This window comes from Micrasema longulum, unplaced genomic scaffold (assembly GCF_059751315.1).
Source record: "Micrasema longulum isolate JH-2025_06_02 unplaced genomic scaffold, ASM5975131v1 h1tg002637l, whole genome shotgun sequence".
Taxonomy (NCBI): domain Eukaryota; kingdom Metazoa; phylum Arthropoda; class Insecta; order Trichoptera; family Brachycentridae; genus Micrasema; species Micrasema longulum.
The window spans coordinates 47,930-62,663 of NW_028279772.1; the positions used below are offsets into that span (position 1 = coordinate 47,930).

Here is a 14,734-nt window from a genome sequence, read left to right on the forward strand (position 1 = left end):
TAATTGTTTATTTTAGATATTTGATCGATTGTTGTGTGCGTCGTTAATAAAAAATGGGTATCGAAATAATGTAAAATTCACAATACCAAAATGTAATTATGTAATACCAACAATCAAGTTATTTTTTTAAAACTTGTTCATGATATAAAAAAAATCTGTTTATTTTTTGTTACAAAATAATCTCTTTACCTTCCACGAATTCGTATGGAAATACTGCTTAGAAATTTGACAGTTTGGATTTTATGTATTTATTATTTTATTTTTTTAAATAAAATATTGAAGAAATTAGCATTGACTAAATACAATTAGTTCTACATAAATATTCGCTTCATTTCTTTATAATATTCTTATTCAGCAATTACGAAATAGCATGACGTGTGTAATAAATGCATTAGATTTTTAAATTGATTTCAACAGAGAGGGAAAACATTTTTGAGAAGGGAATATGGAAGTCTAGGAATTTACAGGGCTTATGACCTGTCATTGGCTGGTTTAAATGGCCACTTTACACACTGTGTAACATGAATCTCACCCACGTGATAAAGGTTTCAGCTCTTTTACTTCACAAAAGTCAACAGATGGAAGAGTTGAGGAAATGTGGATGATCAAACATGGGCAGAATGGTGAATGTTACACAGTATGGTGAATGTAAAGTGGCCACTTAAACCAGCCAATGACAGATCATAAGCCCTGTAAATGCCTAGACTTCCATATTCCCTTCTCAAAATGTTTTTCCTCTCTGTTGAAATAAACTTAAATATGAATAACTCCCTAGGGAGGAAATCCAGCCAGTCTGCAAGCATTTGGACATACTCAAACATTGTTGCATTAGACTTTATTTAGATTTCAAGATATTTTATGCCATAGAAAAAAATAATAATTTATTTAACTGTCATGCAACTAAAATGTCTACGATAAAAGATTAAACCATAGAATTAAGAATAGTCCAGAAACCGCATACGCACATCAAACAGAAGGCGACTAAACTACTCATAAATGAGTAGGTTTACGTTTTGACCCATTAGTTTCTTTGTAGACGTCGCTCAGTACGCAACTCCTGATTTGAATTCAACTATGCCGTGTTGTGTCCTTTTAAAGTGTAGAAATACTGCTGGGATCTTAAAAAAACAGGATGGTATCACATTTCATGTGTAATTAGCAAACGAATGTTTATGTAGCAAATGCATTACTTAAAAATTGATTTATTTTTCCATCTGTCAGATTGTCGAAGAAACAAAATGGAAATTTCGTTTGTGTTGCCAGGGTAGTACATTTTTTTACCCTACTTTGCTCATTTTATCAAAGATATAATGAAAATTGGACCTCGGATTAAACAACTCTGTTGTGGACATATGACCGACATTATCTTCAAAACATCAAATATTATTTAACATGATATAAAAATATCCGTTTTATGTCAAATAAATTTGTTTTATATTTTAAGTTTAAAGTTCATTAATTCAATTACTCTTATTAAATGACCCTTTACTTTTCTACTCTGTTGTGTCAATCAATATTTCCACGTGCACAATAAAATTTTAGAGAAATTTACAGATGGCTTTTTTTTACCTTACATTTCTATAAAGTATTTTTATTATTAGAATTTAAATGCAGTTCCACCAAGAAATGTCAGTAGAAAAACACCTTACATTTCTGTTATATTTTTTTCCGCATCGTGCAACATTACGCGGCGACATTACGAATGCGCGCGGCGAAAAGTAGGACATAGTGGGGGAATTATTGGACACAGTCTGATGTATTCAAATAAGATTCTACGCTTTTTCTGGACTATTCTCAATTCTATGGATTAAACATGAAACGTTTTATCACTTGGTTTGAAATAAGGAATGATTTTAGACAAAAACCAAAACAAGGATTTCAGTAGCATTTGTGACGGCCAACCGAAATGATAAATTAATTTGAACCTGTAATGAACATAATATAAGAGGATTCTAGGATTTTCGGGTTGACAAAAGCTTGTAACAAGTAAGGTGAGAAAATAGGCTAACATGATGAGATTTAATTACGGTTCTATACCGTACTTTGATACCATTACAAATACCATGAATCTTCATTTAAGGAGACGTTTACTGTTTATATGGTTGCCTTGATAAGCAGGAACATCGTATTACACGGCGTGTTTATTTGAAAAGGTTTCTGAATTCATCGAGCTTACTTCGAAATCAGCCGAGAGAGCTGACTTTGCCAATATTTTCATTAGGTACCTACTTCTACAACGTAGTATGAAATGCAAATAAAATTGTTTTCAACTTTTAAATTGTACTGACATATGGCTGTGAAACTTTTGTGTTCACGAAAAAAAAATTACACAAATTATCAGTCACAGAGAGCCATGGAAAGGAGAGTGCTGGGTATTTCGTTGAGAGACAGAAAAACCAATACATGGATTAGAGCGAGAACAAAGATCACCGATGTGGTCCATAGGGCTGCCGACCAAAAATGGAGCTGGGCTGGTCATATAGCCAGAATCACAGACTCTAGATGGACCAAAAAAGTCCTGGAATGGCGACCCAGAACGGGTAGAAGAAGTGTCGGCAGGCCTCGGACAAGGTGGTCTGATGACATAAGACGAGTTGCAGGAAGTGGTTGGATGCGGTTGGCTCAGGATAGGGAAATATGGAGACTAAACGGGGAGGCCTATGTTCAACATTGAACAAGATACGGCTGATGATGATGATGCTGGTGATTATGTCCCTGTTAATACTTCACGAATTCTTTATTTATCTCTCTCAGAATCAATTATACGGTACGCAATAACTTCCTGGGGGTTATCAAGCGAAACTAATATTAATTTTATTCAAACTTTGCAAAATTCTATGATCGAATTGCTGCTACATAAATATGTATACCGCCAGAGACACAAGTTTTCAATATCATTCATGTATAAATCTGTAAATAAGTTATCAGTTAGGGCTCTACTTTGTTACAACTTAATTTGTCAGCATGCGTCGCACTCCGAGTATAAACACAAATTGGAACATTATTACTACACCAGGTTTACTAGTATGAAAGGGCTAGCTGTTCCTAGATATGCAATAAATATGGCAAAAGGACACTGCAATACAGTATACCTAAAATATTTAACATGTTACCAAACAATATTAAGAATAGTCAGTTAAATACAGGAGTGAGACGTATGCTTAAATCATGGTCAATTTAAAAAAAAGTTTTTATATTAATAATAGTTTTTATATTTCAATAAAATATAAAATATGGTATGGTATGTAATGTTTTTGAAATAAAATTATGATTAATGTAGGTTCAGTATGAAAAATCTAGGCAATATATAATAAGAACCTGCTGACGAGTTGTATGCTAACAATTCAGCAGTATTTTAATTTTAAGACAACGGTGTAAATATTTTTGAAAAATAAAAAAATATTAATGTTAAGTTTTTAGAATTTATTATGTGTAGGTAAAAATGATTATCTTTTTGTGTTCTTCCACCGGTATATTTTTTCTAAATGCTTTCATATTTTATTTAAGGTGTATTTGTTTTCTTTTATCAGGTAATTCAACAAAGATTACAAAAAACTTGATAAATATTTTTTTACATATTCGTCGCATGCATATATCTTCAACCAAACAAAATTGATTTAATAAGATATTTTATTATATAGAGCAGGTTTTCCAAAGGTTTTCAGCAACGGAACGCTTCGAAAATCCGAAAATGTTAACGTAATAGCTTATGTTTAAGCTGGTCTAATTACAATCATAATGCTGTAAAAATCACTTTGATTTCCTGTATTTTGCTTACCCACGCTCAAATAATTCCAACGGTAAACTTCATTTTTTTAACTAAAGCTGTTATAATTTTTCAAACACATTTAATTACGTACCTACCTAATTTGATGCACTATTTTATCTCTATTTATGTATGTAATTCGACACATTTAAAAAAAAATCTGTTTATTAGATAAGTACCCATATATTGAATTGTTATAACATGAAACGCTTCAATTTTGATTGTGTACCTGTTGTGTAAAAGCCCTCTAGGCGTATATAATAAATAAATAACAATAAAAAATTGAGTGAATAAAACTCTTCATGACTCGGATGATTTTTAATTCTTGAATCACTAATCTTTTTGATATCAGAGTGAGGAAAATTCTTACATAATATGTCTGTTATGGCATCGAGCCGGTTTCTGCACTTTGATTTTGTTGCACATAACATAATTAGATAACCCCACTTCGCATAAATAGGTTGCAGAAAACGGAATCAAAACAATGATTGCTTGTTTTGAATCGAGTTACTTTTTCAATTTTCAAATTCCCAAACAGCGATTTTAATCAAATTTCACTTTTATGAAGGCTTTTGTCGGATATATTGTAAAAGGGCCGCTTTAGGTCGCTAAATGAAAGCAACTAAATTATTTTTATCGAACAAAATTTAAACAAACTAACCATGTTACAAAACAGAGCCTTAACAATTATTTTGAAAAAAAACCGGTACACAAGAGTATATTCGATGTGAAATAAATCAAAAGTACTAACATATTATTTGCGATACGATGGTAAACAATAAAGAAAAAAATCGATTCAAATTTTGTCAATCAAATAAGTACTAGGTACTATATTTAATAATAAAATAAGCACAAATCTGTATCGTGCTACGAAAAATATTCGTCGTCTTTTTTTATTTATTTTTTAAAGAAACATTAGCGCTCTTATAATTTGCTCAAATATTTCAATTTTGGTGACCATTTTCAACGAGTTGTAAATAACTCACTATTAGAAAGTGGAAATCAAGTTGGGGTAGAGGGGGGCTTGAACCTCGGACCTCTGATCCGTGAGTCCGCAACGCTGGCCACGGGACCACAACCCAACTTTTTAAAAATTTCTTTTTAATCTAAGTAATATTTTTTATCCGTTGGGGTTTCTTCTAATATTGTAAATACTATGAATTAAAATGTTTGCAATCGGCCATTTCATATATTCAGAATCATGTAAATTTCATGTATAAAAAAATCAATAACTTTCTCAAACCAACGCATAATCAAATATGATTTTGAAGTAATTTGAAATGAGCAAACTTATATTTATTTCAAGGGATAATTAAAATTTTGATACTATTTTATTTATTGGGCTAATGAAGCACGGAATGTTTTTCAGCGTGGGTGATTTTTAAAGTTGATGGGTACTTCTGTATTCATCACTCGTTCTTAAAAACAAATATTTATAGGTAGTTCACAACACACAATATATTGTATACTATAACCCTAGAGTATATACATCTGATACTCTAAGACTACAACTAATTTTCAGTTTAGGTACTTTAAAATATGTGGAGAGCTTATTTTTGTGTAATGGTAGCACCTATTTGACAAGCGACGGTTTTTCAACGTGCGGCAATACGGGGATATGTTTTGACACATGTGAAATGTCAAATTAAATATAATTTTGCGTTGTAATCGTCCGTGTAAAACTATTGTGTTTCTATTTTAAATATCCAAATATTCCTCATGCATTTAACTCGCAGCTATTTTCGTGTCTCCTTTATTTTATTGCAAATAGTAATACATGCCTTTAGTGACGATGTTAATCCTGATGCGAAAATATTTTCCGACGAAGAAAACCAAATTTCTGAATTTCCTTCTCCATTGGCTTCGGTGTTTCGTTTACAGCGAGATAATTTGAATATTGAATCTCCAGGGAGTGAAAATACGACGTCAAAAAGCAATATCGTCCCACTCAATGTCACACCGAAAAAAATTGAAACAATCAGCAATTATATGAATTCCACAACAGAAAAAAAAACATCTGTTAAGAAGGAGTTGAAATTAACCCCAGAAATAAATGGTAAGTGTGTGGATTATACATATTTTTAGTTCTAGGTCTTGTAAAACTGAGTTTATTTGAGCAAACCATCATACCGCAGCGTTTTGTTTCATACGAGCTTCTTCTTCTTCAGCCTTCTGTCCTCCACTGCTGGATATAGGCCTCTTCTATACCCTTCCATTTCTTTTGTTCGGTTGCTGCTTGCAGCCAATTTAACCCCCCACAGCGGCTATGTTGTCGGAACATCTTTTTTGAGGTCTTCCGACGCTTTTCTTATTCTCCCAAGGTCGCCATCTTAACATTTTTGGGGTCCATCTTGTGGGGTCCTGCCCATTGCCACTTCAGTCTTTGCTACACGATCCATGATATCCACTATTCTGACACAATTTAGACGCTAAACATTCTGAAAGTACATATTTGTGACTGACTTTATGTATTTAATCCTAGAGTGAAGAAATTAAATATAATGATTATTAGTTTTATTTTAAAATATGTGATATTTCGTTATAATTAATTAAATAAATTCTTAGTAAATGAATATCTGCATCAAATAATGTATTTAAAGTTCACAAATAATAATTATTAGTCCAATGTTGTTGACCAGACTGCCCTGAAGATAAATATTTTAAAATATAAATTTCGAACACTGTGCAGTCCTCCTTTGAACAGGTTTCCCTAGCGAGGAGGACTCTTATTTCATAAAGTATAATAATAAAATAAAAATGTATAAATAGAATAAAGATCATACCCAAGTGGAGATCTAATCTGCCTTTACTGGCTCTGTGAGAGACAAACCGTTCTACCACTCTTGCCCTTATCTTGTCAGCTGATTGTGTTATGTTAATCCTGGAACGGTCGCATGCGGAAACTCATTCCAGACATTTAGATTTTACAAATTAGAAATGATTTTTTTTAGCGGGCACAGCACCCGCACTTCCGTTGTCTTCCTCTTTGGGGGTGATGTTTGAAACAGTCGAGTCAATCTCACCCCAGAGTTGCCAGGTGACGCGCGCAAGTGGTTTGCGAAATCTCGTTTTTGGCTTATGTCGGGAAAATAAAAAAAAAAGTTTTAATGTTTCAAGAAAATAGTTTTTAGATAACAAATACACAAAACAAAAAGAAGAAATGCAATTTACATTTTTATTTTATTTAGGATTATTTTTAGTGGTCTACAAACAAAAAAATGGGATTTCTCTGCAACAACACTCTATATCGTCTCAGTGGTCAAAACCTTGTACATGATTTCTTAACTTAGAAAAAATTAAACAGATTTTACGTTTACTAAAACTACAATTATTTTTAGACTTTAATTTTCAAATATACTGGGACAGCTAGCATACATACTCCCTTTATTATTGTTTTTATTTGTGAAAACACTACCGAACAAAACAAAATAACAGTCTCAACAATTAGTGTGGTTAACTGATTTAAATATCGTTATACTACTTCATTTATACAGTATCACACTATAGGGGCGGAGCATTTAGAACATTGAAAATCAAATGTTTAAAATTATTTCCAAGCGTTGTCTCCCAAAAAACTTTATTATTGATCTGAACCATGACATAAAAGGGACACGGTCTGATATTTAGTTTCCTGAATAAAACTCACCAATCTCAGGTTGCCACTTATGTCACTTATATCACCATTTTTCTTTTCTTTTCAAAGTGATAAAAATGGCTGCATTATTGACAAATTTGCGTTGACGAAGTGCTGTTAATGGCTGTCACAATTGACTCCATTTTTTATATATTTTTTTGCATTTTACAATAGGTATACATTAGTCACAAATACAAAATAAAACTATTACATTAACACAAAAAAAAATCCTTCAAATGCATTTCCTGTGTGTGCAACATTTTATTTTTATTTATTATTTATTTATTTACACGCCCTACGGGCTTTTACATATATTAGAAATTACATTCAAGTGCAGGAGTGAAACATAAGTATGTAAATTTAGTTAAAATTAAAGATAACATAAGAAAACCTAAAAGATACAATAATAAGTAAAAATCAGGAAATGTACCAACATAGGTATAGGGTACATAGAAAAATATTTGATAAATTTACATGTGAAAACATACACACATACATATACATACATATAAGTTTATACATTATTATAGAGATACATGAGAAAAAAAATAGTAAACAAAGAACAATATTAAGAAATTTTATACAAATTAATTTATAACCTACTTAAGGCTACTGGAAGAATACAATAGATATCAATAAGTCAAAAAATGAGTGCTGATATTAGAACACAATTTTTTTGTAACTTAAAATGAGAAAATTATAGTAAAAATATATTCTATTCATTAAAAAAAGAAGGAATTTAAATCCGTTTTTTTTATCCATTTCAACAAAAATTTATATCGAAATATATTCAAATAATTCATATCTATCGAAATGCATTTAACAGTTTTGGAGCTATGAAAAATGAGTGCCTTTGCCTGAGTCTGGATTTACAATTAGGGATTACAAGTAAACTATATTTGACTAGATCTATTAAAATTTTTAGGAATTTACTTATAAGTTGTTTGTTACAGATTATTTGAGACATAAGTCCCAACTCCGTGGGACTAAAAGTCCTGTGCTTAGTTGGTACGAGCAATTAGTTGGAACAGACACACGAGTATATCATCACAAATATTATATAGGATCAGAAACATAACAATAATTTTTAAAAATAAAAAATATACGGCACATTAATATGGTAAACAGTAAACTCAAACATTCGGAAAATCATCAAGTAGTCTCCCACTCAAATCCCTTCCACTAAGGAAAATCCAGACCTTAACTTCTCCTCTCTTGAAAATGATATTTGTCCTTGAGGGCTTAATACGCTCTTCCAAAATATTGAACACTCGGTGCGATAAAGGAGAGATGTCTCTGAGCAAAAGTCGTACGGGTTTTGGTTATGACATAATTCGTGCTCTGGGAAAACCTTGTAAGAACATTTTGCAGAGATCTCTCCTTGCAGGTGAAGTGGACTAGCTGACATTTTAAAGGCGAATTTTCCTCATTATACAGTGGAACTTGGTTATTACGAGGAAGACGGGACCGACTGAATTTGCTCGTTATAAGCATTACTCTTCATACCAGAGGAAGGTTTTTTAAATCCAATCACCATTGCATACTGTCACTATTGAAAATTATTATAAATGCTTACACTCATACCACTTTCTAAATTTCAATTGCAGATAAATACACATTAGTAATTTTTCACAATATTGACACTGTTGATAAGGATAGAGTAAACTTTTTACACCCTTCAACATTTTTCTCGTAAAGTTCTATTTTACAAATAATTGCCACTTTTTCACAAATTGAAACATTCCCGCTTGTTAGTAGTCATGTTAACAATTAATGTAATGTTCATTATGCATTGATCATAGAACATAAAAAATAATAAAAACATTGTAGAAAACCCCGAAACAAAGATGTCATTCGTAATTAATACGGTGCTGAGCCCGTTCTTACTAAGTTCACAAAGCTTAGATTTTTTACTCGGAATTTCAACCATATATGTGATAAACTTTGTCAATGTTGTCGGCAAAAAAACACCAAGCAGGTACTTAGACACTTACATAAACGTAAACCGATCCCAATGCCTAGCGGCATCGGTACTATGTTAGTCCCCCATTTGTATTTTATCACTTAGGTTCTTATTTCGAAAATTGTTTTTAAACGATTGAAGAGTTTCTGCTCAACGACAATATTTTTGTTCGGTATGTTCGAGAAAAAGCTCTCAATAAAAGTGAATAAATTTACAGAGAAAAACACAAACAAAATTGTCAACTAATGTTTCCTCATTGTAACTGAGACCTCGCTATTTCTGTGATCGTTATAACCAAGTTTGACTGTATATACATTTCTGTATTCAGTATAATCCAAAAAATTTTATTTCCTGAATCTTTATACACAAAATATCCATATTAATTAAAAATATCAAAGCTTATAGTGTATAAACCATTTCATCAGTTGGCTCACTTCACCTACAATGGGCTCAATCATAATTTAAACTCAAATGAAACCTGATACATTCTATCAAAAAACCCTTTTTAGCAAACGTTGAATACTTTAGGGTGGAACAAAAAATTCTAAACATCAAATCTAACACTCCGACATATTTTCTGACTCGGATTACATAACTCCAACTTTGTAGTTATAATTTTTGTAACCTTTTTAGCAAAAAAAGTCTTAATAATGCTTTTTTATTTTAGGAACTATCCCTGAATTTTCTGGGGCTATAATTTCAGTAGTGCAAAATGCCACCATTGAAACAAGTAAAATAAATGCCACTGATAAATCGACAGCCAACGAACCGAGTGAAATCCATAATATAACCGCTTCTCACGAAGAGATTCATAATTCCACATCTTCGACTGAAGAGAAACCGTCGACTAAACCGGGTGCTAAAAAGAGAGGACTTATAGTATTTGGATCACTTGGCTTGCTGTCAGTTTCATATATAGTTTATAAGTTATATAGGTAAGACCATCTTTATTTTATGTCTTATCATTATTATAATATATAATGTTTGAATCTGCATGGAAATAAGAGTTTTTATTATAAAGTTTTTGCATCAACTTTTACTACTTTCATAAATTTGCTTAGAAGGTCAATAAATATTTTTTAAAATATAAAATGATAATTAATTGAGGATATTATGTGCATTCTTCACATTGTGGTAGGACATTATAATTATCTCCCACTATATGACTTATTTATATTAATTAACCAATTTTCTTTTTACATCATTATTATGATCATCAACATCATTGTCATTATGAATTTTGTCTCTTTTGTCTTTCTGTCGTGTTTGAAATCATTATTGTGATGCATTATTTTTAAGTCAGTTATTCTTCGTCCTAAAGATAGACTAATTAATATGAAACGTGTAAAAAGTATGATCAGGTTAAATGTTGTGTATTTTAAGAATGAGCTTTATACTACTAGCATCACACCATTTTTCCGTAGGGGTAGGCAGAGAGAATGGACTGTCTATCCTGGTATACATTTCTAGCTTCTTACACATTCATTCATCTTGTCATACAACATGCCCTTCGGTTCTGCCTGCTTTTGACATGACCAGACTTAAGATTTTGATTTATCTGATCATGCCATGTCTTCCTTGGTCGTCCTCGTCTCACATTACTGTTAATTTTCGCCATATATACTTGTTTTACCATTCTTTTGTCATCCATTTGTTCTACATGACCAAACCATCTCAGAGACCCTTTCTTAATTTTATCAATTATACCTGACTCAGATTTACACTTTCGCTTGATTTCATCATTCGTAACCCTGTCATACATTGATCTCCCACACATTCGTCTAAGAGATCGTATTTTGACTGAGTTCACTCGGCTTTCATCCTTTTTTCTGCCAGTTCCATGTTTCACTTCCATACGTAAGTGTTGGGACTAAAACTCCGTTGTTCACTCCCAGTTTTGCTTCGATTGACAATTTTTTATTAGCAATTAATGTGCTTAGTGTGCCGTTCATTTTGCTGCCCGCATTCACTCTCCTTTCAACATCCTTTTCTACTCTTCCATCTCTTGAAAACATGCTTCCTAGATATACAAATTCCTACTTGTTCAGGACATTCGTTGTTTACATTAATTATGCAATCAGTGACCTCACTTCCCCTTTCAAATACCATCACTTTTGACTTACTTTCGTTCATCACCAATTTGCTCTCCAGGCATACATAATACATTCTAGAGACTATTTATTGCAAATCATCCTTGCTGCTTGCTAACAGAACTGCATCATCAGCATACAACAAGCAGCTTACTGATAAATTATCTATTTTTGCTCCAATACCCATACATTATATTTCTTCCATACAGTTGTCCATGTATAGATTAAACAACCATGGTGACATTACACATCCCTGTTTCACGCCTTTTGAGATCGCAAACCAAGATGTGAATCTCCCATTAACTCTTACACACGCTGAACTCTCCTCATAGAGAGATGATACTGATTGGAAAGATGAGCTTTATATATACACCGCAAGACAAATAAATTTACGAGTTCTCAAAAAAAACTAAAATTGACATATAATGAATTATTCTTGATATTTAATTAGTTTTTTTATATTGTTTGACATATGTGATGACTACTCGTTATTTCAAGGTTAAAATAAAAAATCTTACTCATGAATTGTACTTAGAAATTGCCATTATATATCAGGTATCAGATTACCCAAACCTTAGAGACCCATAACGGTTCATTTATGGTCGAGTGTTTGTGATGGAATAATAAAAGACATGTTATTTTTTAATTCATATTTAAGAAGTAGGTTCTTATCGCTTTATTTTAAATTAAAGTATTTTACATTTAAACATATTTATAACATTAAAAAATATTTAGTACTTAGTGAATTCACCTTTATTTTTTATAACATGTAAAATTCTATTATTTAGAGAAGCGTAAAGCGAATCTAAAATTTCTGATGTTATTTCTTCTTCCCAAACTTGAATTAAGTTTTTTTTTAATTCCTCAATGTTTTTTGATTTTTTTTTCCCGACTTTTTTTTTCATAATCGCCCATAAATTTTCTATCGGGTTCAAATCAGGGCTATTCCCGGGCCACGTCAACGATTTTAAGCCAATTTTCTCCTTGAATTCATTGATCTATAAAAAAACAATAAATTATTTATCATGTGGTCACAAAATGCATTTAAAAATATATATATTTGTACTCACAGTGCGGGCTCTATGGCACGGCGCAGAATCGTCCTGAAAAATTGGGTCCGCGGTATACTGCGTAATGTCCTAGATTGTTGGAATAATATGTTTTTTTAACACTTTTTTGTACTGAATGGCATTCATCGTACCCTGTACAAAATTTAGAGGTCCTAAACCGTATGCTGTCATGCACCCCCAAATCATCACGTAGGGTGAATGTTTAACGGTTCGAGTGACGCACGACGGATGATATCTTTCCCCACGTTTTCGTCGAACTATCTTTCTGCCGTCTGGACCAAAAAGGTTGAATTTTGATTCATCAGAGAAAACAACATTTTGCCAATCCTCCAAGGTCCAATTCTGGTGCTCTTTCGCCCAATCCAGTCTAGCCTTCTTCATTTTGTCCGTGAGTAATGGTTTCTTTGCGGGACTCCGTGCTTGGAAACCATGCTCCAACAGCCGCCTGGACACTGTTTTTACTGAAAATGTTGATGTGCTGGTAGACTGCACCTCTGCGTGTATTTCAGGTGCCGTTAAAAATCGATCGCGCATAACAATTTTTTTTATTAAGCGATCATCTCGGGCAGATGTCACGCGCCCCCGTCCGCTTCCTTTTTTCCGTTCTATGGATCCAGTTTCTTGGATTTTTTTAAATAAAAACCTCACTGCACCTTCTGAATACCCAACTCGACGAGATATTTCACAATTAGATATGTTTTCTTGCGACAATGTGATTATTTTGGATTTTATTGCAATCGACATTTGCTTTGCACTTTCCATGATTGTTGTGTTATGTTCACTCAAACGCGGGTAAAACAAGACTGTTGAGACATTTTAAAATGTAAATATTGTAGAAAGGTGACACATAGTGTCCTTAATTTATTAAACAAAAGAAAGAGGTATCGATAAAGGATTTCTTAGAAAAAGGGTTCAGTAAAGTCAAGGGGCGCGGTAGCAGGTAAACTCGTAATTTTTTTTGTCTTGCGGTGTATATGAAATTATGAAAGTTTAATCTTACAAGTGTTGTAAACTTTCTGTACTAAAAATCTCTTTGTTTAACAATAAATAAATTACACATACTTTTTTTTTTCAGAAGAAGGAAGCAGCGTAATGAAAATGATAATTCGTTTTTCCAAAATGACAATCAGCATTTTAAGTACGGAGTTTTATTATCTAACGAGAATGATGATAATTTAGAGTTATCCAATTTACCGTTGACCGTAGATTCTGAAGACGAAGAAATGGAAATCTTTGATATTGAACAAAAGAAATTCATTGACAATAATAGAAAAGATGAGTATGGACTAAAAAGTAATTTACTAGCAAAAGACGATATAGAAATACTGGATTTGGAATTACCAGGATCTAGCGATGCTTTATCTCTTGGAACAACTTTTGATGATAACCTACTAAATCTCGGAGATTCTAGTGAAGTAACTGTGATTCAAAAGAACTCTAATTCTGGCTCCAAGCCTAATACATCCAATGACTTCTTTGACATTTTATAGTCATTTCCAAAGGTTTTAACTTTAAAATAAGTATTATACTTCTAAAAAGATTGCTTACTTTTATACTGCTTTTAAATTAATGTAAAATGTTACATGAAATCACTGTGTTCCATAACAAATCTATTCATTTTAACACATAAATAAACATAATATCTATGTTCTCATTTAAATGTATAATCCCCTATGTTATGACTTGTATTTTTCTTAAACTACTAAGCATAATAATTACAGTTTAAAAATATCTATTTGATTTTACACTTACCAAAATAGAATAAATCAAGTTAATTTGTCTCATAGAAAGAGAAAAATTCAGTTTTTGGAAAAGTTTTTGCAGGAAAAATCATCTGTAAATAATACGATTTTTATTCACCCTTGATTTTCATTGACTCCTGCATTTATTTTAAAAAAAATAAATATAGAGAGTATTGATAAAGTAAATTTTAACAATTTGTATTTTATTTTTTAGTTTTTGAGTTTAAGAAAGAAAAAATATAAAATTTTGCCTAAATTTTAGCGTAAACAAATTTTAATGTTTTACTCCAGTGTAATTTAATGAATATTTTTAATGTTTTTAAAATATTTGACTAAATTAGTGTACTTAAATTAATTCTTTATTATTTTTGACCATCATTCCCTTTCCGCACCTAATGATACATAGGTCAATGCATTGGTACACCAATCGCAGAGTATCTTTATAATTTTTTATTACATGAAGGTAAGA

General features: G+C 31.8%; 1 protein-coding gene across 1 annotated transcript; it reads left to right on the top strand.

Moving 5' to 3' along the window:
* Positions 1-5,366: 5,366 nt before the first annotated feature.
* Positions 5,367-14,510, top strand: LOC148271804 (uncharacterized). The gene is made up of 3 exons (XM_088240910.1): positions 5,367-5,822; positions 10,031-10,298; positions 13,599-14,510. Exons 1-3 carry the CDS (start codon positions 5,486-5,488, stop codon positions 14,011-14,013), a joined length of 1,020 nt encoding a protein of 339 aa, XP_088097036.1. The 5' UTR covers positions 5,367-5,485; the 3' UTR covers positions 14,014-14,510.
* Positions 14,511-14,734: the final 224 nt, after the last annotated feature.